The sequence below is a fragment of the Cupressus sempervirens genome, chromosome 6 (assembly GCF_028749045.1).
Source record: "Cupressus sempervirens isolate cs-2001-9-10 chromosome 6, ASM2874904v1, whole genome shotgun sequence".
NCBI classification, from domain to species: domain Eukaryota; kingdom Viridiplantae; phylum Streptophyta; class Pinopsida; order Cupressales; family Cupressaceae; genus Cupressus; species Cupressus sempervirens.
This window is the reverse complement of record NC_143123.1, coordinates 681,907,969-681,935,605: the sequence shown is the minus strand read 5'-3', so window position 1 is coordinate 681,935,605 and position 27,637 is coordinate 681,907,969. Positions and strand designations below refer to the sequence as shown.

The window sequence follows — 27,637 nt, the reverse complement described above, 5'->3', positions numbered from 1 at the left end:
GGAAATTAAAAACATTTACCAAAGATATCATAACAATGAAGACAGAGGATTATGATTTAAATTTTTTGGCTCTGCAACTTCCCACTCATAGACGGTTTGAATTTTGAATCGAAATGGCCCCGAAGGGCCCAAGCCTGTAGAGGATTCTGGAGCGCCTAGACCTAAACATGGTGCTAGCGCTTCAGAGGGAAGATTCCCCTACTTTCTCGGGTAATGCTTCTGGTCTAGACAGCATACATGAACCCCTTTTTTTCAGATTCTGGAGTTAACTCTACTCTAAAGGAGGATGGGAACACTATTTCTCCTCCCGTCCCAAATGGAGGGTGGAAAAACGCACTTGTCAAGGGAAAGGTGGGATTCTCATGCTGGTAGATCCCAAGGTTACCCACGGTGCTACTGGACCGGAAATCTCTTTCCTGTATAGTGTTGTAGAAAGTGCCACTGCCTCCCTTAAACATTGTGTGGTGGGCAAGTTCATTTCCTTCCGACCTACAATTGAGATGGTTCGGAAGTGGGTGGCACAAAAGTGGTCCGTCAAAGGTAGTGTGAGTGTCTCAGCTATGCCTAGTGGTCTTTTCTGCTTTCACTTCACGATTGTTGAGGACCTAGGCCATCCTTTCTAGGACCTGGTACTATGGCAAACATTGTTTAGTCCTGGCTAAATGGCACCCCAATTTTGATGCTAGCCAAGAGCTCCAAAGCCTAGCCCCAGTCTGGGTTCGTCTACCAGGCTTATTACTGGAATTCTGGAATTAAAAGATTTTCAGATGGATAGGTGGTCATTTTGTTGTTACAAACTAGGTAACCCTGCAAAAATCTAGATTAGTTTTTGCTAGATTTTGTGTGAATGTTACCATTAACAAGACACTCCCAACCATGATCACACTATCCACTAAGTGGAGGAAAAATGTCCAGACTATTGAGTACAAGAACGTTGGCCTCTACAGCCAAAAATGTGGTCGTTTCAGTCATGTGATGACAGATTTCAATGACCTATTATAGAAGGATAAGCAAAAGGTAGGCTTGCTAGGTATTGTGAAGCCTAACACTGTGCTAGGTGAATCTTCAGTCACTCCTGCAGGAGTTGAAGTTGAGAAGGAGGCTAACCCAAAAAGCTAGATCACAAAGATAAGACACGAGAAAGATAAGGAGGCGGAAGTAGACCATTTGGATGTGTCACCAAGTGAAGTAGGGAAAATTGGGATTGACATTGAGGAATATCCTTTTAGGAAGGAGATTGATGACCTCTTGAAATCCCCAGCTGCGGGAGGGGAAATTGCAAACCAGAACTTGGAAGAAGATGAGATTGGGACCCCCCGAGGAGATCCAATGGTAGAAGAAATTACAGGAAATACTATAACTGGGAGCCAAGTGAACTCGATCAGGACTTCCATGGGGTCCCCAATCATTTTAGCCCAGAAACAGACCACAATGTTGGTTACGCCTATCAAGAACTCCTTATTGCTAAAGGAGGTTATAGGAGCTTCCCATAATGGTGAAACTAGAAAATGGCTAATAGCCCCCATTAGGCGAATGTAACCCCAAAAAGGCCGAAATTGGTGACTCCAGAGGAAGCCGTTGCCAAAGTTATGAGAAGCATTGAGGTGGCTGAGGGTATGATGGCTCTCTCGGAAGGGTATGATGGTTCTCGGCTACTTCCTCTCAAACAAGCGTTATGCGAGATTGGGAATTCCCTAAAAAGAAGACTAGGGCTGGAAAGAAAGCAGGTGTGAGGGTAACAAATACTGTGGGACATCCTAACAGCAGAACAACACGAATGAAGCAAGCAACAAGGGAGGTGACCAATGGAAGACAGCTTACACTGGAGACAATCAAGAAAGGTAAGAAATGAAATTCCTTTCTTGGAATATTAGGGGGTTGAATAACTCGCAGAAACAGTATGCTCTTAGGCAATGTCTCCTAGCTATGCTCTACGGGGACGCGTTTCTAGCCCTTTTATGCTCATCCCCATACCAGGTATGAAATGGGGACGTGGGTACCTGTTTCCGCTGTCCCCTGCAACATCCCGAATTGGGGAACAAGGGTACCATCCCTGAAACTTGCAAATCTTTTTGCTAACAAACGGGATACGGAATCCCATGCCGAGGACTCCATTCTTGTCCCTCAACCGTCCCCTTTTGCTAATGCCATCCCCTTTTTCCCAGCCAGTGACGGCTAAGTTAAAAGTCCAAAAAAAAAATGTATTTTTTTTTTTTTTTAATTTTTCAATTCCACCCAGGCTCCACATGGACATTGGAGGTTTCTAAAATAAGGGAACTCTAATGTGGCTTCAAATAACAAGAGGTAAATACTAAAAGAGCATTATTCATTTGGAATTGTTTGCAAGTTGGGAAGAGGAAGAGGAAAACAGCAACAACAAAATAGAAGTGCGTTTTGGAGGTGCAAGAGGAGGTTTTGCCTTCATTTCTACTTCATTCTAGGTATGTTTTTTATTTTCTTTTTGTTTGACTCAAAATTTATTGTTGTTTGTTGTCATTTTTCAATTTTTCCAATGACATAGAGAGTGCATGTTGAATGAAATATTGAAATTAATTTTTTTCCCATAACTTGCAGCAATATAAAACATTGTAAAATCCAAAGGCAAAAACATGAGCAACAATAAGAGTGAGGGAAATAGTGATAACATGGATGTTGCCATGCAAGAAACTCAAGTGTCACATTTACAAAGACCAAGAACAAGACTTAAGGCAGCCATGGATGATGAGCTTAATATAGATGTCCCTATGGAAGATGCAATGCCTAATCCATTTGAGTGCCCTTCCAAAGCCCTAAAAAAAATGCCAAAGGCCCATTCAACCCTAAGAAACCTCTCCTACAATTTGCCACAAAAGTAGACAACAATAAGAAGAAAAATTCAGGGGCTAGCAGGGAATGGGAGTTTCATATATGTAAGAAGCATTATTTTGAGAGCTACAGAAGAGTGTATTGTCATCTTTTATGGATAGGTGGGCAAGGGGTGAAAGGTTGCAAAAAAATTTAAAATGATGAAAAACTTGAGGCCAATAGGTTGTATGTGGAGTGGGAGTTATTGAAATCCAGGGGTCTTACAAGTAGCACACCCACATCCTCATTCACTCCCACACTCACTCCCACTAGCACTACTAGTAAAGGAAAGGGAAAGGCCAAGACTAAGAGAGATACCAATGTGGCTGATTTATTTAACATACAAGCAAAAGAGAGAGCTGAAGAGTCCATTGGCAGATTTCTTGTTGCTCATGGCATACCATACCATGTTTCTTGTTCCTCATTCTATAAACAAATGTGCAAAGATATTTATGTTGTTGGTCCCTCATTTGTACCACCAGGAGAGACTAAATTACGCACCACTATCCTTGACAAAGAGTACTCAAAAGTAAATATTTTGATGGAGCGTATGAGACGAACATGGATGAGTGATGGATGTTCTATCATCATGGATGGTTGGACCAATATCAAACATCGGCCACTCATCAATCTTATTGTTACTAATACAGCAGGGGCCTATTTTCTTAGAGCCATTGATTGTTTGGGGAAAAAAAGGATGCATCCTTCCAATTTCAGAATTTGAAGGATGCTATAGAAGAGGCAGGGGCTTCAAATGTTGTGCAAGTAGTCACTAATTCAGCCCGGGTGTGTAAATTAGCTGGATTGATAGTAGAGAGCACTTATAGACACATTTTTTGGACCCCATGTTGTGTACATGCATTGAATAACACCTTGAAGGACTTTGGAAAAATTGATTGGATAAAGAGTATGGTGTCTAAGACTAGAGACGTGCAAATGTTTATTTGCAATCATCACACATCTCTTGCATTATTTAGGACATTTTCCAAAAAAGAATTCCTCAAGCCTGTGGAGACTCGATATGCTAGCTACTTCATTTTGTTGGAGAGGATGCTTCAGGTCCAAGAGGCTTTACAATCCATGGTGGTCAATACAGAGTGGAATAGATGGCGTGAATCAAGCACCCCAGATGGAAGACTTGTCAAACGAAGAATCCTGGATGAAAACTAGTGGACCACAATGAGGTAAGAAACTTAAATAATTGACATCATAATTGTTATTGCTGATTTAATAAAAACAATTTAAGCACTTGTTGATTTTTAAAACATATGATGTTTCTCACTTGCAATTTTCTTTCATTTGCAAATACATTTGCTCCTTCATTGACCCTATCGTGCAGGTCATTAGATATGCTGATACTGACTCTCCTAGCCTTGGAAAGATTTATGAGAAATTTGATGGCATGGTTGGGCAGATCAAGTAAGCTATTAAAGAGAAGAAACCTACTTTGGAGTTCTATGAGGAGCATCTTTAGCTCATTGTAACGAACTAGTGGAACACTATGAACAACCCACTTCATATGGCAGCCTATGCAGTCAATCTAAAATGGTATGCACCAAGGCTTGGGAGAGTGCCTTCATCTAGTGATGAGGAGGTGAATTTAATTTATGTTAAAGATTTCTGATTTTATAATACGTTTTTAAAATTTTTATTTTATTTGTAAAGTTTATAAACTCTAACTTCTAAATTTTTGTTTGTTCAATATAGGTGAAGGAGGGCCTCCTTTCAAAATTGTATAATGCAGAGGATGTTGCAAAAATTCAAGGGCAATGACTTGACTTTGCCAATCTTTGTGGTCCAACATTTGGTAGACCATAGGCGAGGGCTGATAGAGCTACATTAGCTCAAAGGGACCGCATTGGATGGTGGACATGTCATGGTAGAGACGCACCTAAGCTGAAAGGCATTGCCATCCGTCTTCTCTCACAAGTTGCAAGTTCCTCTACTGCAGAGAGGAATTGATCTATATATAGCTTCATCCAATCGGTCAAGAGGAACAACCTTACGTCTAAACGATCGAAGAAGGTTGTGGCTGTTCATAGTGTACTGTGACTATAGGAGCGACAGAGTCTTGAGTATTGACAGACTCCAACACTATGTTGGGATGTTAATCCTGAGGATGCATTGCAGATTGATGAGGATAACACACCTCCAGGTTGCTTGGTGTTCCATTGGATGAGGACCCTCCGCCTACCCCTATCAATGATTCAGAGGAGGAGACTGACGATGATCTTGATTTTGATTGAGATTTAGATTCCTAGAGGACAGCCATATATTTGGCTTTCCACTTTGCAGATACATACATTATTGCTTTTGATTATTATGGAGTTGGACATCTCATTTACACTTCTAGTATTTACTTTCATCATATCATTTTGATTTCATGCATGATGATGAGACATTGATACTTGGAGCCTTTGGGCATTTTTGCTAATTGTATGCGATATTGGATATATCATATATCATCATATCATATTCTCATTTTGATTTTAATCTCGATAGTTTTTGACTTCCATGTATTCTATGATGAATGGTTTATCAATGTTATCATTGTTATGATATGCATATTTGAAATATATCTCTAAAGAAGTCTAATTCTCCCTATATAAAATTTTTTAAATCCCCTATATTTTATAGCGGTCCCCTGAGGTCCGCTCCCTTAAATTTTGGCTTTGACCCATACTTGTACTGGAAACACATTCCCATCCCCTAAAACGTCCTCGTCCTAGAAACTTTGTGGAGCATAGTATTCTAGTTGAAAAGGTAGATTGTATTCTCATTCAGGAAACTAAGATGACTGACCAAACTTTTACTAAGCTAGCTGATAAGTTATGGCTTGGGGCTGCCTTCTATCACTTGGAAGTGGAAGGGGCCTCAGGAGGTATAGCAAATATGTGGAATCCCAATGTTTTGACTGGCAGGGAGGTCCATAAAGAAGAGAACTTCATGATTACGGAATTCAACAATGGAAAAATACTGTGGAACCTGGTTAACATTTATGCCCTGAATGCCAAGGCCGAAAGAAATGGAGCTTGGGGGAGGGTAGGAGGAATATTGGGTAATATGAAGGATAAAAATATTATGTGCATGGGGGACTTTAACACCCCCCTATACCCTTCGGAAAAGTTGGGGGGGCGGGGGGGGGGTAAACAATGACTTCTTAGAAAGCATGCAAGATCTCTTAGATTTTATGAACCCCTTCACTTGGACCAATAACAGGAAGGGTAAGGATTTGATCTAAATGAGATTGGATAGACTCCTAGTTTTGGGGTACTGGCCACACCTCATCCCCTCCTCTCTTGTTAACCTTTCAAGAACCATCTTTGACCACTCCCCGATTATGTTCAATTGGGAAAATGGTATGGTAAGTGGGCCTAAACCTTTCAAATATGAAATTATGTGGCAATCTCACTTGGACTTTAGAAATAAGGGGGACGAATGGTGGAACATCAAGTGGAGGGGACTGCAATGTTCAGGCTTACCCAGAAATTCGATAATGTTAGGAGGAATGTTAAGGAATGGGAAAAGATATCTTTTGGGGATGTGTTTAAAAAAAAAGAGATATTGAAGAGGAACTTAAGAGGCTACAAGCAGCTATGGTAGCTGGGGACAATACAGAGGCTACCACCCAAGAGGATCATTGCAGGGGGAGGTGGAAGGAAACTATGAAAAATGAGGAGGTCTTCCCGTATTTCTTGGCTTTCTGAAAGGGACGGGAATACCTCTTTCTTCCATAGATCGGCTTCAAAACACGAAAAAAGAAACACCATTACCTCCCTTGAATAGGAGGGAGGAAGGGTCTGGAAGGAGTAGGAGGATATGGGAAAATATGCGGTTGAGTTCTACATGGATGCCTACCAAAGGGAGGACAAGAGGAACAAAGATATAATTACGAGAAGTATGCTCAATACCATCCCAACTATGTTGGGAAATGAGGGTAAGGATAAGCTAAGGGAGAAAGTCTCGAAAGAAGAGGTGAAAAAAGTTGTGTTTTCTATGATGGCCTTTAAGGCTCTAGGCCCTGATGGCTTCCCACAGGCCTTCTTTCAGCATTTCTGGGAAGTCATTAAAAATGAGCTGGTTTGGGCCACTAGGGACATGATCAGAATTGGGAAAATGCTAAGAAGGATCAATAGAACCTTTATTGTTCTCGTGCCTAAGATCCAGACACCCAGAAACATAAGGGATTTTAGACCAATCAGCCTTTGCAATACCATTTATAAATTTTTCTCCAAGGTGCTGGTCAATAGGATTAAACCCTTCTTGGAAAAGGTTATCAAGGGCCCACAAAAGGGATTTTTCCTAGGTTGACAAATCCTAGATGATGCCATTACCACCCATGAAATCATTCACTCCATGGAAAAAAGTAGACGATCAGGAAAGGCCCTCAAATTAGATATTTCAAAGGCCTATGAAAGAGTAAATTGGACCTTCCTTTATGATGTTTTGGAACAGGTGGGGTTCAGAAAGGACGTTGTGAATGTCATAAGAAATATGGTGGAAACCGCACAATATGAGGTGTTTCTCAATGGGACCCCTTGGGGTAACTTTCAAGCTGCTAGAGGCCTAAGACAAGGTGACCCTCTATCCCCTTATCTTTTCATTATGGTGGCTGAAATGTTGGGAAGGTCGGTTGGTAGAGTCGGGCGACATAAAAGGTATCCAACCTACTACTGCACTACCTCCTAAGGTTATATAGCAATTCGTGGATAACACTTTCCTATTTGGCGAATCCTCTATCAGGAGGCTAGAGCTCGGAGGAATCTACTCACTAACTATGAGGATTGTTCAGGTCAGCAAATTAACCTAGTTAAAAGTAAAGTCTATTTTTTTAACACCCCTGAAGTCTTGCAGGTTAAGATTAAAAATATCCTAAGATGTCACGTTGTGATCCTCCTGGACACCTACCTGGGTCTGGTCTCCCCCTGATGATCAAGGATGTTTCCACCACTTTCTAGAACATTGTTCTAGAAAGGATGCATAAGAAGCTAGTTGGGTGGCAAGGTAAAATATTGGGCACTGCGGGGAAACTCCAACTATTGGTGGCAGCTCTGCAGGGTATACCTATCTACTTTCTCTCCATTTTCAAGATTAATCAGAGTATGGCTGAAAAAATCGAAAAATTGCAAAGGAACTTCCTATGGTCTGGTATAGAGGAGAGAAACAAGTTGAACCTTCTTACTTGGGAGACTATTTGTAAACCCAAAGAGAAGGTGGGGGTGGTGTAGGAATAAGAAGAATTTTTTATCTGAATAATGCTCTAGTCACCAAAATGGGGTGGAGATTGTTGGAAAACAAGACCGGGTGGGGCAGAATCATGAGGGCTAAATACCTAGCCAACACCCATTTCAAGTATAATCTCCTCAATAATGACCTCTCAAGTGGCTCTAAGGTTTGGAATAGCATCCTTAAGAATAGGTCCCTTTTGAGGAAAGGGGTGAGATGGTTGGTGGGAAATGGTAATAGAATAAGATTTTGGGAGGACAACTGGCTGGGGGGGAAACCACTAATCTACAGCAAATTCAGTGGCCTACAGGAGCCTTTAAAAAGAATGGTGGGGGAGAAGTTGGCTTAGTATATTGATGTCCAAAGGAAATGGAAACGCCTATCGACTGCTAATATTCCTAACAGAGAGGACCCCTTGGTTAAAGAATTGGAGGAACTGATAAGCTACCACAAACTCCCCTTGCATGCTCAACCTGATAAGTTGGTTTGGGATAGGAGGACTAATGGTCAGTTCTCGGTTAATTCTGCCTATCACCTTATATTTGAAAAGGATCTGACCCCAATCAGTTGGACAAAGATCTGGACTAGTCACTTGCTGTCAAAAGTCAATTTCTTCTAGTGGATGGTCATGCATGGCAGGATCTTAATAACTGACAATCTAAGGAGGAGAGGCATACCGATTACGAACAGATGTTATCTCTGCAATGACAAAGAGGAAAGCATAGAGCACCTTTTTCTTGAATGCCCCTATACTTTAAGGGTATGGTCCTACATTTGGAGAAAATTCCCATTGGAATGGCTCATGAATAGAGGAATGGAACAATTTGTGGAGAACTGGAACTGTCCATTCTACCACCCATCTCAAAATCCTTGGGAATATCCTCCCCCCACAAGTTTGTTGGGGTGTCTGGAAGGAGAGGAATAATAGGGCTTTCAAGGATGAAGAAAGAGGGGAGGAGGTAGTGGGAGAGATCTTGAGGAAGCTGGTTATGAAGAATGTTATGATGGCCAAGTATAAAGCCCCACAGGAACCCCCAAGCATGAAGGATGGGAAGATTGCTAGAAATTGGAACATTCTCCCCAACTTCCAGCACTTTGACAACTCAAAAATTTTAGCAAGAAAAAGTACCCAGTGGATCCCTCCAACAATGTCTACTATCAAGCTCAATTTTGATGGGGCGGTGAGAAAAGATTTGGCAGCCACTGGACATGTGCTGCAAAATGCTAGGGGAGAAGTGTTGTTAGCCTACTCAGGGAATCTAGGATAAGGATCTAATAATGTGGTGGAGGCCACTACCTTACTTTGGGGCCTCAAATTTGTCGTGGAGATGAAGGTTAGGAAATTAACCATAGAAGGTGACTCTAAACTCATCATTGACTCTGTCCAAGGGCGTGCTCAATCGGGTTGGGCATTACATGGCATAATGGAGGACATATGGTAATTCCTAACGACCCTTGATCAATATGAGTTATAGCACACTTTCAAGGAAGGCTATGCAATGATAGATGCTATGGCAAGCTTGGGATTTGAATTGGATACCCTAGAAAATTGGACGAGTACTGAAATGCTACCAAATTACATAAAGTCCCTCATAAGTAGGGAAAGGACCCGTCTAAACTATGTTTGATGATTACCCAAATTTGGAGAACTTTTTTTTTTTGTGGCTTTACTAATAAAACGATGGTTATGATCATCTTAAATATGAGAAGACATTTAGCAAGGATCAATAATGTGGATTGCATCACGCAGGGGCACAGAAAATGGAGGGAAACTAATAACCTTGACTTTTAAAAATGAGCCATCATTTTTTAGCAGTATGGGATGATTACAGAAAATGCCATCATTATTATGACTGTCAGATCATTAAGGTATGATCGGATCATTTACACTCTCTATAATGATGTTTTAAGATAGTCTGGATATTTTATCTTCGTGAAGAGTAAGGCAGAAGCCATTTTAACCGCCGGACACACAAATTTTAACCCTACTTCTGCGATTTCCTAAGTAGTGTCTTTCTTGCAAATGAAAACTACAGAGCTTGTGGAAAGTGATATTGTTGAGAAGCAAGTTAAAATCATGGGTGGGGACCTTAATAGACTAGAGCCCACGAAGATGGAGGGTTTCTCCAAAAGGCAGGCAACCTGGATAATGTTGAAGGAAGAGGGGTTTGTCCCATACATGCAAGCCATAGCCAGCTACGACAAGAATTGTTCTCAACAATTCATCAGCAACTGGAAGGATAGTAGGGTCACTATCAATGGTATCACCTTCCAAGTGAACAAGAAGACCATAGCTATGGCAACGGGCCTTGACATAACTGGCAAGTGGCAAAAGATCACGAAGGTGACGGATGAAGCTAGTCTGTCTAGTTTTTTCAGAGGTGATGAAGCCTCGGATAAGTATTGTGGTGGTTTTTGGAGGGATAAGTTACCACAGCCCTAGGACGACATGTGTCTGGTCATAATGAAGTATCTTACCCTAAAAGGTAGATATGGTGTGCATTATTTTTACCATTTCCCTTTACTTAATCACTTTCGTAATAGGGAATTGGTCTACATTCCCTTTTTTTTTTATTCATGTCCTAGAAGGGATAGCTATCGATGTCAGGGAGAAAAAGAAGAGAAAAGGAAGAAAGGGGCTAATTTTACCATTTTGTACCAAGGGATCATGTTTTGTTTATTTCAGTTCCACCTAGCCCTTTGCCCTCCCAAAGTCATAGCCATTGATAATTTCCTCCCCAATGGTGCCCCCCTTCGTCTTGAGTTTGCAGGTGGTAGCTATGCCCCTACTCCACAAACATCTCCAAGCCAAACCCCAATCAAGAATAGGAAAAACAAAACCCTAGTTTTGGAGCCGCCTGCCAATAAAAAAGTTAAAATTGAAAAGAGGGTGGAAGCTGAGTTTGGGGACTCGGATGATGAGTGTCATGGGAATAGAAGAATAACGGGTAGGCTTGCTAAGACCATAGGTAGATTTAAACAAATGACTAGACGCTCTCAAGAGGAGAAAGGTTCAGAGGAGAGTACTAAAACCTTGGGGGATGATAAGGAGAAGTTGAAGGAGGATACTGATAATAAAGAGGAGGAGAAATGGGATGACATTGTGGATGGTAAATGGGATTTTGAGGCAGAAAACCCTACCAAGGACCCTTCCCAAGATCCCACCCATATTCCTACCACTTTCACCCTATTATCTGCTGCTAATAAAAGAGACACTAAGGCTAACAAAGCCTCCCTTGATACTATTTATTCCCCTGTTAGGCCTGACAGTCTAGAAATCTTAAGGGCTCCCACTAACAATCTGGATGTGCAGGATAAGAGGAAGTCCCCCAGGAATTGCAGCAAAGAACTAAAGATTGGTACTTCGGAGGAGGTGGTTATTACTCCCAAAGACATCCAGGAACTGAAGGACCAGTGCCAAGCGCTAAAGGAAGGGTTCAACCTCTTCTCTAAATTTTCTCTAAAGGTGACACATGTGATGGCGACCACCCTCCAGTTGCTGGCTTACTAGAAGGAGGAAGGCCTGTATAAAGATTATTCGAAACTGCTATACAATTTCATTGCGGAGGACTGGGCTAAGGTTCTGTTAGTTGGGAAAGGCAAGAAGAAAGATGCCAGTGAGTCATCTTTCCAGTGCCTGGTGTTTTTGGTTATCTGCTGGTAGTTTCTTTCCATCTAGTTTAGATGGTTTTGGTTTTTCAATGGAACTTGAGTTTGGGTTGTGGGTGGTACGATGCGCTGACAACCTACATGCCCTTTTTTAATCTATTAAACTTTGTTAGTTTTAAGAACATGAACTCTAGTACCTTTATTTTATTGATATTTTTTATGTAAAGCGTTAAGGGTATGTTTGGTTTTTTGTTGGTTTCTTGCTGGTAGTTACACCATTGTTGTTTTGGGCCAGCCCCCTACTTTTGGCTGCTTTTATATCAAAAACAATGAAGACAAAGGAGAACAAAAGATAAAATCAAACAAATTATCGAAACCTTTTAATGAATGTTCAAAGCATTATAAAAAAATTTTTTTTTTGGAAGTCAGTATAAGGTTTAATTACAAACCATTCCTTTGTTTATTAAGAAAGAGATATGACTCTTTACTCTTAAGGTTACATCCCCTTGTATGACCAAGCATAATTAAGAGATAAATCATTTGTTAAAAAGACATTTGAAAAAAACATTCGACAAGAAAAAGTATTTTACATTCACTTGTAAGAGGAATAAGGAGCAAAAATATGGCTTTGTAATATAAATTTATTTATTATATTTTAATGAATAAAAAGTCTTTTGTTTATATTTAAGGCATGGAGATTTAGATTATAGTTGATTTGTCCTTTATAATCATCTCTCAATTCTGTAAACAATTTAAATGTTAGATAAGTGGACAGTGTCATTTATGGCATTTTAAACTCGATCATTATAGATATAGTGAAATATGGAATTGTTTTCGTGTCTATATCCAAAAAATGCAATCTAGACTAGTTTAAAATTATGTATATATACTTGATCTGTCATGTCCTAATTATTAAATTGGTTATAATTTAAGTGCGTAAACTTTATAAAGTTGTATGTGAAAATCTTCATTGTAGTTGACTCGGTTGCCCGATTAAGTAAACGCACTAGTCTTTTGAATCATTGGATATATATTTGAAGTGAGAAAATCTATATCTTCCTTCGTACAAACATCAAATCAACTATTAATAACATTATACAAAGCATTCAACCATTTTAAGAAATCAGCATTCAATTTCATTTTGACCGAGTTTGAGGATTTCGCCAACCGGAGAGCTCATCAAGCTTAAATTCGCTATATAAAAGCTTTGAACCAAGTGATCAAGTTCGAAGGTGAAGGTCTACCCGCCTAGGTGTAACGAAGCCTGAAGTGCAAGGGAATTGAAGTCATTCCCGCTCGTTGGCAAGAACTGACTGTGGAATTCTATTGGAGAATTGGCAAGCTCTTGGATTTCCAATCTATGGTTTTGGGAACCAACACTTGATACAACTTCGATGTCAACTTCAATGATTTATGTTATGCCAAATGAGCAAGATATCTACAAGATGGGGGGGGCCTTGCTTGCTCATTACCCTTGAGTCTTGGCCTATACCATTATGCTCATAAGAAGTAACTAGATTTCCTTTCCTCACTAGATTATATTCCAACAGTGTGATCTCAGAGATTGCTTACACCAAATTTACCATCAGTGGGAGCTTCAATTTCTAATGGGGAAATATCTTTCTTTTCTACTTCACACTCGTCTTTCCATTGGTTTTTCCTTACATTTATAGCACCAGCTAATCCATTTAGGCAAGAATCGTACGGTGTCATGATTTTCTCATTCCTATGGCCATTTCTTTATGCTTTGGCACAAGTGTGACCCATTAGCTCATATATACTATGACAAAGAAGTTATTGCTCACCCAACATGATTGTACAAGCCTACAAGTCATCCACCACACCTGGTATGAGTAGGAATTGGGGCCAAGTGATTGGATGTAGGAATATGTCCTACCAATGGCTGAGATGCTCAATAGATACTAATTTTTTTAACTAAAAAGAAATGATTTTTTTTCTCTTCAAGAAAAAAATTATAAGGTTTGTGTTACATCTCAAATTTTGACCTAATTTTAAATTTATTTATAGCCGTTAAACTAAACGGATTTTCTTTCATAATCATGTGAAGAAGGTAGTTAAATATATCCGTTGTATTCATTATGTTAACTATTTGATTAAGATGGTCGTTATCCATTATTTATCATGTGATGTTTAGCAATAGCTTGATTTTGGAATTATGGATAATAATTATATTCTTTATCTATATTAAATGTTATTATGAAATTATTATTGAACTTATTATTATCATGGAAATATTGCACAGGTGATTGTAAGAGAAGATGAAGGGGGGAAGCATTGCTAAACGGGATCAACAGAATGGGATACTAACTTAGTCCAATTATCAGGTTGACAGGTATGATCTTTAATTGCCTTGGTAAGGACCTAGCAACTTGGACATCAGGATACAATCGATGGACCCACATGAGCTATTAAATAAACATTTTAAAACATAAATTAATTTAATTAAAATAATACCTACCTCAAAAGGTTTTTGATTGATCTTTTCGCCACATCATTATAATATATACCAATGTAGGTACACATAGATATAAGAATAAAGTGACACCATAATATTATTTTTATAAATAATATGATGCCACCTCATAAATATATCTACGTGCTAGTAGACAGATATAAACTATAATTATTTTTTATTTATAACCTTCAAATCTTTTTCCATATTTATTCTTTTCTTACTAAAACTGAAATGAACATTTGGCATATTTTATTAGCAATCAAGAGCCAAGTCTCTTCTTGGAAGGTTACGACTTCTTGGAAGCCAAAGAGACTTCCCAATACCTCTTATATTATGAAGCCAAGTGAGTTGGAAAACAATATAACTCATCACCCGACTTCTTTTATTGCACTCGATTTCTTCTCCATACCATCTGACTTCCTCTTTTTGGCACCCATCTTCTTCCTATATTTTGGATACCTCTGCAAGTACAGTATGATATCTCTGAAATTTACCATTGTTATCGATTGTATAATTCTTCCACAATTTGCCATTGATGATTTACTGAAGACATGATTGTTCATCACACTGGAGTTTGCATTTCTTCCATGAGGGATGGGACTGACTAATAGTGTCCAGCAATACACCATTCTAATTCCAAAGTCAACCAAGTTAAGTGGTGTTTATATTCCAAGCTTTACAATATATTTTATTATCAGATATCACTACATTCCAATTTACTATAGCAGTAAGATACAATATTGTATCATGATGCAAATCATTTGCTTAAACATCATTAGATAGACCATTTCTAAGATAGAGCTATTTATGATAAATAAAAGCCAAGTATCCATGACATGTTATCACATTTTATTTATGCCACTGAAAGTTCAGAACTAAATGATATTTTTCTGCAAGTCTTTAAAAACATATTCTTCAAATCACAGATTGTGATAAGCTGGAAACATATTAAATTCATGAATCGGTTGAGGATCAATGGAAAAAGCCGATTACTCTGAGATTCGAGCACCTAAGACTCACCAAGCATATAGCCATGGAAAAAGTGAAGAGGTGAGATGGAATTTGCAATGACATGGAAATAAAGGTCAGACATAATATAATAAATCTAGATTAATTTCATTTAATAGCTCATGTTCGTCTATATTATTGTCATGTCCCCATTTTGGAGGCAATTTGATTTAATTAATTAAGTTGTCCAAAATAATGAATATTTTATGAGGATGACTAATTAATTATTTTAATTAAATAAATAAGTGGTATTAAGTTAATTATTTATAAAGTTATCAAATAAAGAAATATTAAAAGGTAACTTTATATTTAATTAATTTAATAAAGTGACTTGAATTATAAAATATTTTATAAAGTCACTTAATAGATAAAACAAAATAATGTTTTAGAAGCTTCTGGAGAAAGTGGAGGAAAAAGAATAAATAGGCACCCCGGGCTTCATTCTAATCATCCAGATTTGTTGTTGTTGATGTTGATGTTTGTTGATGTGCATTGTGGAGCCTAGGGTTTCTGCAATAGTCACAACTGGCCATTGAGAACGAAAACTCTCAATTGGTACGCAATTTTGAGGGTGTGAAATATCACTTGAATCATTGCAGCTGGGAGGAAGATACTTCAGTCTTCTATTTGTGCTACATTGAGAAAAAATATTTGTGACCATTGAGAACGAAAACTCTCAATTGGTACGCGATTTTGAGGGTGTGAAATATCACTTGAATTATTGCAACTGGGAGGAAGATACTTCAGTCTTCTATTTGTGCTACATTGAGAAAAAATATTTGAGTACAAAAAGCAGGCCGAAAAAGCAATTCGAAAAAGCAGGCCGAAAAAGCAGTTCGAAAAAAGCAGGTCGAAAAAGCAGTCAAAAAAAAGTAGGCCGAAAAAGCAGAACCGAAAAAGCAATCCGTAAAAGCAAATTCAAAAAAGCAAAAAAAAATTATTACAGCCATTTACAATCAAGGGCGGCAGCTAGAGAGGCACGACTTGGGCACTTGAGGAGGTTATTTTCTGTTTAGTGGTATTGCAATACATCTATTCTCTAAGGCGACTTCATATGCCAGGTCTGATGTGTATTTTCATAGTTGCCTTTCACTATAGAGTGCTGTTGTAATTGTCATTTCGTATCAGACCTATCATTCATTAATAGATATATCATTCATTTTTACATTCCTCACAATGGTATCAGCAATCGATGGCTTTAGTTGTATTTAATCATGCATGTGATTAGCGTACTGCTGTAGGGGAGTATTGAAGTTAGATATTTAGTGTTGCATTAGTTTTCATTGGCAGCTGTAGGTGCATATTACTTTACCAGCAATCATCATATTTTGATATCTTTGTAAATGCCAAGAGTCTTGGCTAACTTAGTATGAATATTGTATTGGATACTCACTCTCAATCAAGGAGATACAATTGCTGGTCATTAATAGTTGTCTTTGAGCGTTAATATATCATTTTTATCAGCCAGTTAGCTTGCATACCAACTGTTTGTTAAAATACCAGTTGGTTGTAGGTGATCATTTTCATGATTAGAACTCATATATGCATTCACTATTGCCAAAATTAGTTGCATATTTATGTTAGGTCATTGTTTAGACAATTTGGAGTCTTTTGTAAGCATTCTCTTTGAGGCAAATCCAAACAAGAATCACTGCAGCAATCTGAAAAGTTATATCAGTCAGAGGACCCTTGCTTGCAAAGTGTTTGACGAAATGTCAAACAACTAAAGTATAAAGATTTTTGGTGTTGGAAGAAGTTATAACCTATTGGGGTTATTACAATTATTTTTCCCCTGTTGTCAAGTCAAGCAATTGTGATCGAGTCATTGAACCCATTAGAAAACCTTGGCTAAGGTCATTTTAGGGCATGTTTGCCGTCTGTGATCACTTGATGTTAGTAGAGCCAGTTATTCAAACATGTTCGTCCATAACTATGCAGACATTCTAAACACCAGAATGCTTAGGTGGCTGGACTAAAAGTATCCCAAGCCTGATCCTGGGGTAAGGAGGGTTTTTTTATTCAATAGATTGTGTGGGGATAAATATGGTCCGAGGTTGGGAAGTTAAGCTAAAGTCAATGCCTCTCCTCTAACCAAAAGTTGAGGCTTGCACAACCAACTAAAGACTCACCAGATATTTCTTATATGTTCTTTCTTTTCATGTTAAGCATTTACTTTACTTAGAAGTATGGAAAGATAGTAAATCATTATTTCAGTTATTACAGTTGATCATTGTTACAGTTATTTCAGTTTATCATTATTATAGTTACAGTTAATTCAGTTAATCGTTATTATAGTTATTACAGTTGATCATTGTTTCAGCTGATCATTGATTTAATTATTTCAGTTGAGCTATGTTATTTCAGTTAATCATTGGTAGTTAAAAGCAGTTAATGTCTCATGAAAAGGAATTCAATATATTTGTTCAATAAAAAGTTAAGGAAAACTCCTTCTAGATTACCTTTATTTTGTTATGAAAATCCGTTTCTTATAGTTTGATTTTCCATCTTGCCGTGTATTTGATTTACCTTTATAGAAAGTGGTTATGTTTGGAGCCTTAGTTTTTTCTAGTGAAAACAATAAAGAGATTAAATATTTCTGGAGTGTCTTATCAATGTCAACCTTGCATTAGTGATTTGGATATTGCAGGCCAAATTGTAAAATGGCTGTAGATAAAAATAATAGATTGGAAGGCCTTGTTTTACATGCAAATACAACTGACGAGTCTCATTTTAAAATGGAATTCCACCTGTATGGTCCTCTATGGATAAGTTAACATCTTGGCAAAGTGAATATTTTTATACCTTTGGGTAATAATATACTCTAGTACTCCAGTTAAATATCTTCTATTATTTCTCTGATAACTGAAGCCCCCTTTTCAAATGCAATAGAATTTTCATGCTGCTTCACTTTATGTTAATATATTGAGGTTACAGAGCTCTTCAATAAGAATTGCAAATTGTTTAAAATTTAGGAAGCACTTTAAGGCAGTATAAATTAACTCAATAAAGAATCTTGTTAATTATTCTTTGCTGCATGATGACGTGAAAGTTAAATCAGAGATCTAGAAGTAACCATGCATATATAGAAACAGGAGCTCAAGTTAGAGCCATTCCATTTGAGATGTTCATGTTGCTTGTAAGTTCTGAGCTTTAAAAATCAAAAGAACCAAGAATAGATTAATTATTCTATTATACATGATATCAATGTGTGAGAGATTTTGAGAATACTAAGAACTCTTTCTATTCCTTGACTAGAGGTATTTCATATCAGATGGTTGTGATGAGGATGTTGAACCTAGAAAAATATATCTGAACGTTGTGGTTTAAAAAATTCTATCATAGCCAGTGTCAAATTGAATCTAGCAATTTATAAACATAAGGCATCCGCTTGACGACATTCTTCTAAAATAATATCAAAAGAGACAGTATTTTAAATAGAGACAAATAGTACTATTTGTGCTTTGTAACTTTTCTCAGTTAGCACTTAAGGGCCAAATCTGAGAATTGGAAAGCAGACCTGATCTTTTGTAATATTATTTGTAAAATTTTGCATGAAGCTATTGATAAGACCTGGCTTTAAGGTGTTCTTGAAAATTATATTAAAAAAACAAGGATTCAGTTTTAGATGAATCATAATCTTTGTACCTAGTAGCTTTTGTTTTCTGATACCCCCAAAAATCAGTTTCAGCATAAAGGAAGTAAAAGACAGGCTATGGTTTCTTAAACAAAAGGTTCTGATATATTTATTTTAGGGAGCTTTCCCTGGAGTTCGGACCTAAAACTCATAAGATCTGGGTCTAGGAGAACTGAAAACCTTCTGGCTCAGACGGAACTCACCAATGTTAAAAGGTTCATGTCAATCTGCATGATAACAAAGGAAAAAATACCAGGTCATGCAGATTAGGCCCTGGCCCATGAAGAAAATAGATCTATCCCTCAAGCATTGATCTCTAGTCTCCAATTCCACTAATAATCTTCCAAATGCACTTCCTATGTGGGTAAGACTTCCTCTTATTCCAAGTCAATGGTGGCAAGAGTACGCTCCTAGAAGAATAGATACTGTCATTGGAGAATACATCACTACACCAGCAATTGTTACAAACCCAAGGGTACTGGATTACACCAGAATGTGTGTCAATACCAACTTTGAAAAGCCACTCCCATATCACATTATTCTAGAGTTAGCAAGAACAGAATGGGAACAAGAAGTTGATTACGCAAACATTCATTTCAAATGCTGTGTATATCATGAAGATGGCCATCTAGCTAGGGTTTCCTCTCATCCATATCTAACCATAGTTAAGAATGCAAAACAGGACAAAGGAAATACACAGAATAAGCTCGGGCTAAGCCTGTATAGAAAGAGTAAAGTCAAAAATATCTTCAACAACATCAAAAAGAACAGGAAAAGAGAACAGAAAACAAAATTATTAAGGCGTACACAAGAAACAAGAATGCACCAATGATATTTAAACCATGAAATGTTCTGATGAAGGGTGCTCCCCTTAAAACCATAAACTCAAAACAAAAACAAAGAAACAATAGCAAATGTGAAAACAATATATGAACTTCTTATTTGTGCCGCAAATGCAAAATTACAGAATTCATAAGTACAATATGCTAACCCACATGGGCACCTTCATTACAATTATCTGCAAGACAAGCTGTGAACTATCACCTAGAGTTGTCCTAGACAATGTTCGAGTCTTTCTTATATAGACAATTTTATGCCACCCAGGAAGGTTCTAGATGCTCAAATTTAAAACCTCGGGCCAATAGACCCTAACAATACATATGGAATCAGCTAAATACATCTTTGACAAATTATTTTAGAAATTTTGGTAGCCCAACTCCGGAAGGCCATAACTCTCGAACTGTTGCTCTGATTGGCTATTATAACCACTTTTCGGAAACGCCAGCTCTTGATCTACAAGATCAAAATGCCATTGAGTTTTTGGACCTCATCCGGGCACTCTAAGGCCTCCAACGGTGAGCTTAAAGATTTTTCTGCAAATTTTTCCACCAAAAATCCGCAATAACTTCCCTGATACTTAAGCTAGAGCAATGAGATTTTTATGGTAGGTTTATAAATCTAAAATGAACTTTCCTGTAAAAAATAAGAACATTCACGAACTTACTAAAAATAGCAAGTTCTCATAAATAGTAACCACCCTATTTGCTAGTCCTTATTAAAATAGAAAAGACTGATATTGATGTTAGTTTTGTACCACTACATAACATATAGTGATTGAATACTTGACATAGAATGTCGAACACTCAATCCCTCTCTTGAAAAGTTAATACTCATAAAGACATGAGAAAAAAACTCCAATGTTCTTTACACGTGTGGATACTAACTCAGTTATCAATGTGATTTGTTGGTAATCATGTAGGCGGCCTTACGTTGTTTATTCAAGGATGACTTGGGTTTTGGAATGATGGTGATGATGATGGGTTTATAAAGTATACGAGTGCCAGATAATGTTGATGGTGGTGATGATGGGGTGTGTCTACCAATGATGCTTCTCCTTACTTCCTTCCTCAAAGCTTCAAATACTAAACTACTCACTGCTCTACTCCTACTCCTATGAATGGAAAGATTAACAACTGGACGAGCATCGAATCTAATGAAAGCTAACCAGCAGCTCTACCTCCATAGATGCAATGATTCAAAGAAAAAGGACTAGATTACCACAAAAGGCTTCCTAACAAGCCACTAGGATGCTAGTGGCCTAGTTATAGATCCCTATCAAACATCCACTCATATCACCATGCAATGATACATCTACTCTTACCTTAACAACTTCTTGAAATAAAATCTACTTTAACAACTTCAAAGGAAATCTAATTCTAACTATTAGAAGTAGAAACCATGCAATAACACCAAGTGTTCTTAATCACCATGCAAATCACAACAATGATAAAGAGAGGCAATTTTGGTATTACCTTAGTAACAATTTTCTTCAACCCTTTACAAATGAGAGCAAATGGCCTTATATAGAAGCCAAATTACAATGAACGGTAGAGATTAAGAGGCAAAACGAACGATCCAAATTGAATCCTAGAAATCTTAATTAGGGTTGCCACCCCATCGGCCAATGAGAAGATGCCACCTCATCAATGGACCAATGAAAAAAAGAAAAGTGGCAACCAATGAGAAAGTACCAAAATGGTAGCCAATCAGAATCAAACACCTATCCTACCCAAGAAGAAGGAGAATTTGTCACTTGGGCTTACATCAAATGATCTTCTAATATAGTTCTACCCCTTTCATCTTTTTAGTCAAAGCAATGAACTTGGTTAGCTTTTCGTTGACTTCCTTCATGGGAGGGCAAAGTGTATGTTTCATCTTGAACTTAGCTGAATTCATCATGTTGCTCGTTGCTTGCAATGTTTTCTCATGATCCTTTTTATATTTTTTCGCATATCTGATAAAAGCATTGAGGGAGGCAAGGGTGCCCAAATATTTCTTCTTGATGGCAACCTTCCCCAACTCATCCAATCTTTATCCAAATTATGTCTCATTGACATTCTCCTCTTGTCCACTTGAATTATCCCTTTGATCTCTAGCCTCAAATATTTTCAAATCACTTCCTCCAAATTTGCTCTTCCTTGAAATTCACTCTTCCTTGAGATTCACTTTTCAATTTTCACCACCTCTAAATCAAATAAAAGAGGTAGGACCCTATATAGAATTGTTTTTGATTTTGTATAGTCCTAAGTTGCAACTGTAAATTCTCGCTTATAATCTTAGCCCAATCAAATCTTATTTTTCCATTTTCAATTTCATCAATAAAATAATACATCCAGTTTTTGAATTGCACACCTTGAGCTAAGCCCATGATCCGGCTAAGAAGCACAATGAAATCTTCATACTCTAATTTGAAATCTGACTTGGTAAGCTTTGACAACTTGGCGACTCCCTTCTTGCCTTCGTGTAAACAATTCTGCTTTAGATGAATGAAATAAGCCTCCTGATTATCCTGAAATAATTTAGCTGCCTGGTCCATCATTACCATTGTCATGCTTTTATACTAGGGAATATTAAATGCTTCTTTGACCACTTGTCTGCCGATGTTGGCCAACACTCTCTTCCTTTCGTCAAAAATGATGAACTTAGTAACAATATCAAATCAAGATGCACACTCCATTACCAATTATGAACAAGGCAAGGTAGGAGAGAAGGCCGCCGCGCGTACAATTCCGCTTTTGTAGATTTTCTTTGCCATAGGGGATTGTCCTTCCTTAATCTGTCCTTTAACTGGATCATGTTCACTGTATCAATATTGGTGTCACTTATTCACCTCACTTTCGAGAAGAAGGTGGTCTTAGGCATCATGTCTCTTTTGGTGTTCATTCCCTTTGCTTTCTTGCTTGCACTAACATCTACCATCCTAAACATTTATTTCTGCCCCTTTGTTCTAAATGATATGGCCTACACTTATTGATCTCCAACCTTCTTTCTATCGATGGAATCTAGCTTATTTCTACCTTGCCAAGTCCTATCTCCACACTTATCAATCTCCAACCTTCAACTTAAGAGTGGAACTACCACTTATTTCTACCTCTTCTTTACCTTAGAATGGACTACACATATATCTTCCAACTTCAATCCTAGGGTGGTCTAGCTTATTTCTGCCTTTTCAAGTGTCCTATCATAGAATCTACACTTATCTCTCCAATCTTTAACCTATCAATGGGATGATGAAGTGGTGGATGATGAATGTAAGAAGAATATAAGGGAAATGAAACCAAGCAAGAACAAGAAGTGGAATTCGCCTTTAAACCAATCTTCACCTCTAAAATGAATAGAATTTTACCTTAATTTTGTCTTTACCAATAATCGGGCCCTTTTTCAAATTTGGATCAGATCTTGAAACTTTCAAGCCTCCTTGCAAATATAGATGCCCTACCAAAAATCAGAACTTTGACCTCCTTGAAATTGCCCACATTCGCTAGAATCAAACTCTTGGATCACATAGCCTCTTCACCAAGCAAAATTGCCCAAATCTAAAAGTTGAAATCACAACCTTTGGAAAGAAAATCAAACCTCACAAAAATGTCCAAGCAAGAAAAAATTCAGATCTGCCCCAAAATCTGACCTAGGGCAGAAATTTGCCCAAGATGGAAGAAGAAAAATGCCACCAAGCAAGGAAGAATTTGCCTAAGAAAATTGCTTAAATCTGCAAGCTGCCCTTCTAGAGAAAAATCGCTCAACACATGAGGAAGAGGAAGATGGAATGAGGAGATGAGAGAGCCCCCCCTCTTACACCAAAATTTCCATGTCCCTCTAAGCTGGCCGACTTGCCCTGAAGGAAAGCAAAATTAAATTAGCATCTTTGTTAATGGCCCAGATTTAAATGCTATGTTAAAATTACTTAACTCAAAGTGAAATTAGCCCATTTAATTGCTGGTTGTGATCAAAAATTGCAAAATAAAACAAGAAAAGCCTAGGAGATGCCAAAATTTTCATTTAAAAATGTTTTAGCAATTAAAATATCATTAAAATTGAATTTAGCAAGCTAAAATCAATTTTCAATTCTAAATTACCAATCTCTTTCAACATTTAAAAATCTCCTAAGCAATATTTCAACCGATTTAATGAGATTTTGCAATTTAATCCACTTTCAATTTTGCAATGCAATTTTAATTTTTTTTACCAAAATAAATCATTTTTCTAGCATTCAAAATCGATTTTCCAATTTTAATTTCACTATCAAAAATTTCTTTTTTCACCAAAATATTCAAGATTTTCCAAAACAATTAAATCTAAAAAAATTTCAAATTTTCATTTTGAAAATGCTTGTCTATACAATTATATCAAATTTTTAAAATCCGTCTAAGTCCAAAAATTTGCAAATTTATCCTACTGAGTATTGCTCTAACTATCGAAAAAAAATGTTGTTTTTGAATTTTGTTTGGCCTAAGGATAAAATTACATTTTCCAAAAAATCAAGTTAACACCGGGTGAAAAAAAAAATCACACCAAATCCCTCCTGGGCCCAAAGGCGTCCAAGGTGTAAAATTATCAAATCGAAAACCTTAGACAACTTCGAAAAAAATGCTAATGCAACTGAAAAAATTCCGAAAATCTGTGAAAATTGCCAAGGCTTACCCGAAAAAAGAGGTCCTCAAAATTTTGGGGCAATGGTGTGAAAACCTCACAACTGAAAAGAAAAAAAAAATTGTTTTTTTTGAGTGATGCAAGATTGCTCTTACACCCAGGATGCTCCTCCTGCATCATGTTCACCCCTTATTTTTTCTTTTGTGTGTTTGTTCGATAGAATTAGATGGAGGTGCAGAATGTGCTTCATGTTTCCAAGTTCCATACACCATTTTGTTGTATCCATTGAATACAGTGCATATATCTATGTTAATCAACATGAACAATCACTAAAACTTAAAAGCTAAGCATAAAATACATTCAGAAAGGCAAATCTATTTGATGTCATAGGTCTGTTACACATTTAAAATCACCTTCAAATGGCTCTCACAAGCAGCTACAGGTCTGCCATGAAGTTTTCAACTTATCACCGAACTTAAACTCAAAGATCAAGGCTCGAATAAATTGGAAATGTATTACAGTATATCTGCAATAGAAAGCTGGAAGTAATAAATACACGGGTAATAGAAACCCACAAACCAACCAATACTTCCCAAATCAGTCCCAAACAACTGTGGCAACTCTCACCAATTTAAATGCCTCAATTGCAAGCCAAATACCAACCCAAAAATGCATAATTAATCCACTAAACCCCAAGTGCCAATGCAAGGAAGGTGTATGGTCCACAAGAAGGGTGATCCGCTCTAATAATTCAATCTCTGCCAAATAAGCTATATAATACCTTGAAATGAAGTGCCCAGGTATGATGAGTCCAGTGAATCAACACCCAGAATGATATTAAATTTATCCAATGAGATATGAACATGAAATTGTTTCCTGAATCTTTAAAAATAACGTCCAACACACTAAGAAAAGTATTAAATCCTCACCAAACTCTAATATCACTCTCAAGAAGGATTAAACACACCAAAATAAGAGAGCCTACATCGAACCACCTTGAAAACCTGCAATATCATCAAACCAAATTCACTAACTGCAACCAGAATCTCTGAAAACTCAAACAGTAGAGCACAACCAGCTAGGGTGGCTCTTTCCCCACCAAAACCAGGCTAATTGATGAGGGATTCCATTGTCAACAATCTTAAACGATAAAGCTATAAATTATTTACATGAAAAAATCAAAATAACATTTCCCAACCTTGGGAAACTCACCATGTCCTGAAATTGAAGACTCTAAACTCTAAAGCTGAGAGAAGGTTGAAACTGAGACCAGTTACTACAAATATTAATATGCTAAAATAGAGAGACCCAACAAAACTCACTGAATTCACATCCTCTAGCCCTCCATTGGAATCGAGTCCCCTAACCATCTGTACTTAGCCTACAAGAACCCAAGGAATAAGCTGATGGCAAGTCAAACAGACTAGGGGCAAAATAAATGGGCATTGCATACCAATGAGATAGTATTTCCCAAAAAAGGAATTAGCAACTATGTTGATTCAACAGGAGTGCACAACAATCTTTGAGAGGAGACATTTAAGCTATGCTCTCTATTGCATAGATCTACATGCAACTTTCTATAATAGGAGTGGATGATTCACTATTGGAGGATGGAGTGATTTTTCTTCCAATGGTTGCTAGTATACTGAATTGGTAGTGCTTCTCAAAAATTCAGTATTGGCAACTTATCAAGACCATTGCTCCTCTGTTATGTCTTTAATCAGTCATTCATACTAGTCATGAAATAAGAATGGAAATGATTGATCTAGCAATTTGTATTATCATTTATGATAATTTCTACCAGATTTCCAAATATTCTCCAGTTTACAATTCTTCAATAAAGTGAGTATACCCATCAATGTTTTGGTGTTCGTAATGCTAAAACTATGCCCGGAATGATCATTTGGGTTACCCTAATTGTTCCTAGTATCCAAATAGGCCATTTTGCCTATTAATTTACTATATGATAGAAAACTTAAAATTATAGATCTTGTGTGAAGTCTTGACCTATTTTTAATGCTTAATAATTTATTATAATATTTTCAAGGATATACTTGATAAAAAAGTGAGCTTGGTTTTTTCTATTAAGTACAGAATTTATTAGAGGATGACCAACAGAAAATGGATGATAAAGTTTGAAAGGAAAAAAAGAGTAACATACAAAAGTGCATGAATGATATCTAGCATTACACAATACCTTTCTTAATAGTTTTGATTCTTTGAATGTGAGTATTTCTAAGATTTTTTATCTCATAGAAAATTGACAATTTAAATGTGTCAGCCCAGAAATGAAAAGATGGTAGTCAAACCAAACATCAAAAACACTGAAAGCCAAACAGAGAAAATAACAACCAACATTTGCGAGACAACAAAACCTTATAAATTGTTTAATAGATCAATGCTAAATTCATAGATTGATGCAAGGAGTTGAAATTTGAAACATTTGACAAATGAAATTTCACTATGTATACACTTTGCAACAAACCTTAGACAGGTACAGCAGGTAAGAAACTTTCTACCTTTGAACGATATCCAACATCAAGAATTCCAAATCCCCGGCTGGAAACTTGTACTTCATCAAACTCTTCAGTGATCTGGTCTCAGAAAAACAAAAAATTGTTCCTATCATGTTATCACATGCCAAACTCAAGTATTTTTCTAAACAAGTAAAATCAAGATATATGGAACCATGAATCACGTGACTTGCAACAAATGAAAACCATCCGAAAAATATTGCAACGTATATCACTTAAGACTGTACAGTAGTTAAAATAGCATCCATAAGAAACCAACAAATCTGGATGAAAAATTACACATGGCAAAGAACATATTCCAAATTCTTAAATCCGATAGTAAGGTTGAACATCTCTAATGTCATAAGTTTTGTTCATTAAATGAAGAATATATTTATCAACTCTATCATGGCAGGCCTCTTTTGGATTGTAGGCGCAAGAAACCATATGGAATGAGTTGTTTAGTGTATTCCGGCTGTAAAGTATTTTATCTCTTATCAATGACATAAAAGAATGTGCCTCTCGTGTATGATTGCTAAATTCTAGTTTTCCTTATTAGTAAATTCAGAATACCTCTCAAAAAGGAAAGGAGGCGTCAAATCCAAGAGGCTTCCAAATAAACAAAACTCGTCATAATAAGGAAATCACTTGACACTCTCAATAAAGAGATGCATCTTTGGGGAATTATGATGTATGTCTTGGAGGCACAGACAAGAGATTGGTATTGAGGATTATGATACCATTCTCCATCTCCCATGCAGTTTCCTAACTTGAATTAGAGTCTTAATAAAAAAATGTAAATATAAAACAATAAAAGATGAGTTCTGATTAAATGATTGAATTTTGGTTGATGAACATGACAACTATTATCACACAGTAACTACTTAATATCAAATG

The 27,637-nt window shown here is 37.1% G+C and overlaps 1 protein-coding gene across 1 annotated transcript in view; it reads right to left on the bottom strand.

Annotated features, from left to right (window-relative positions):
• The window catches only part of HCF136 (photosystem II stability/assembly factor, chloroplast (HCF136)), a 220,862-nt gene that overhangs the window by 26,088 nt on the left and 167,137 nt on the right, over positions 1-27,637 (bottom strand). The window contains exon 6 of the mRNA XM_089789355.1: positions 26,747-26,821. Within this exon, the coding sequence (XP_089645481.1) occupies positions 26,747-26,821 (75 nt within the window). The remainder of the gene's footprint in view (positions 1-26,746; positions 26,822-27,637) is intronic.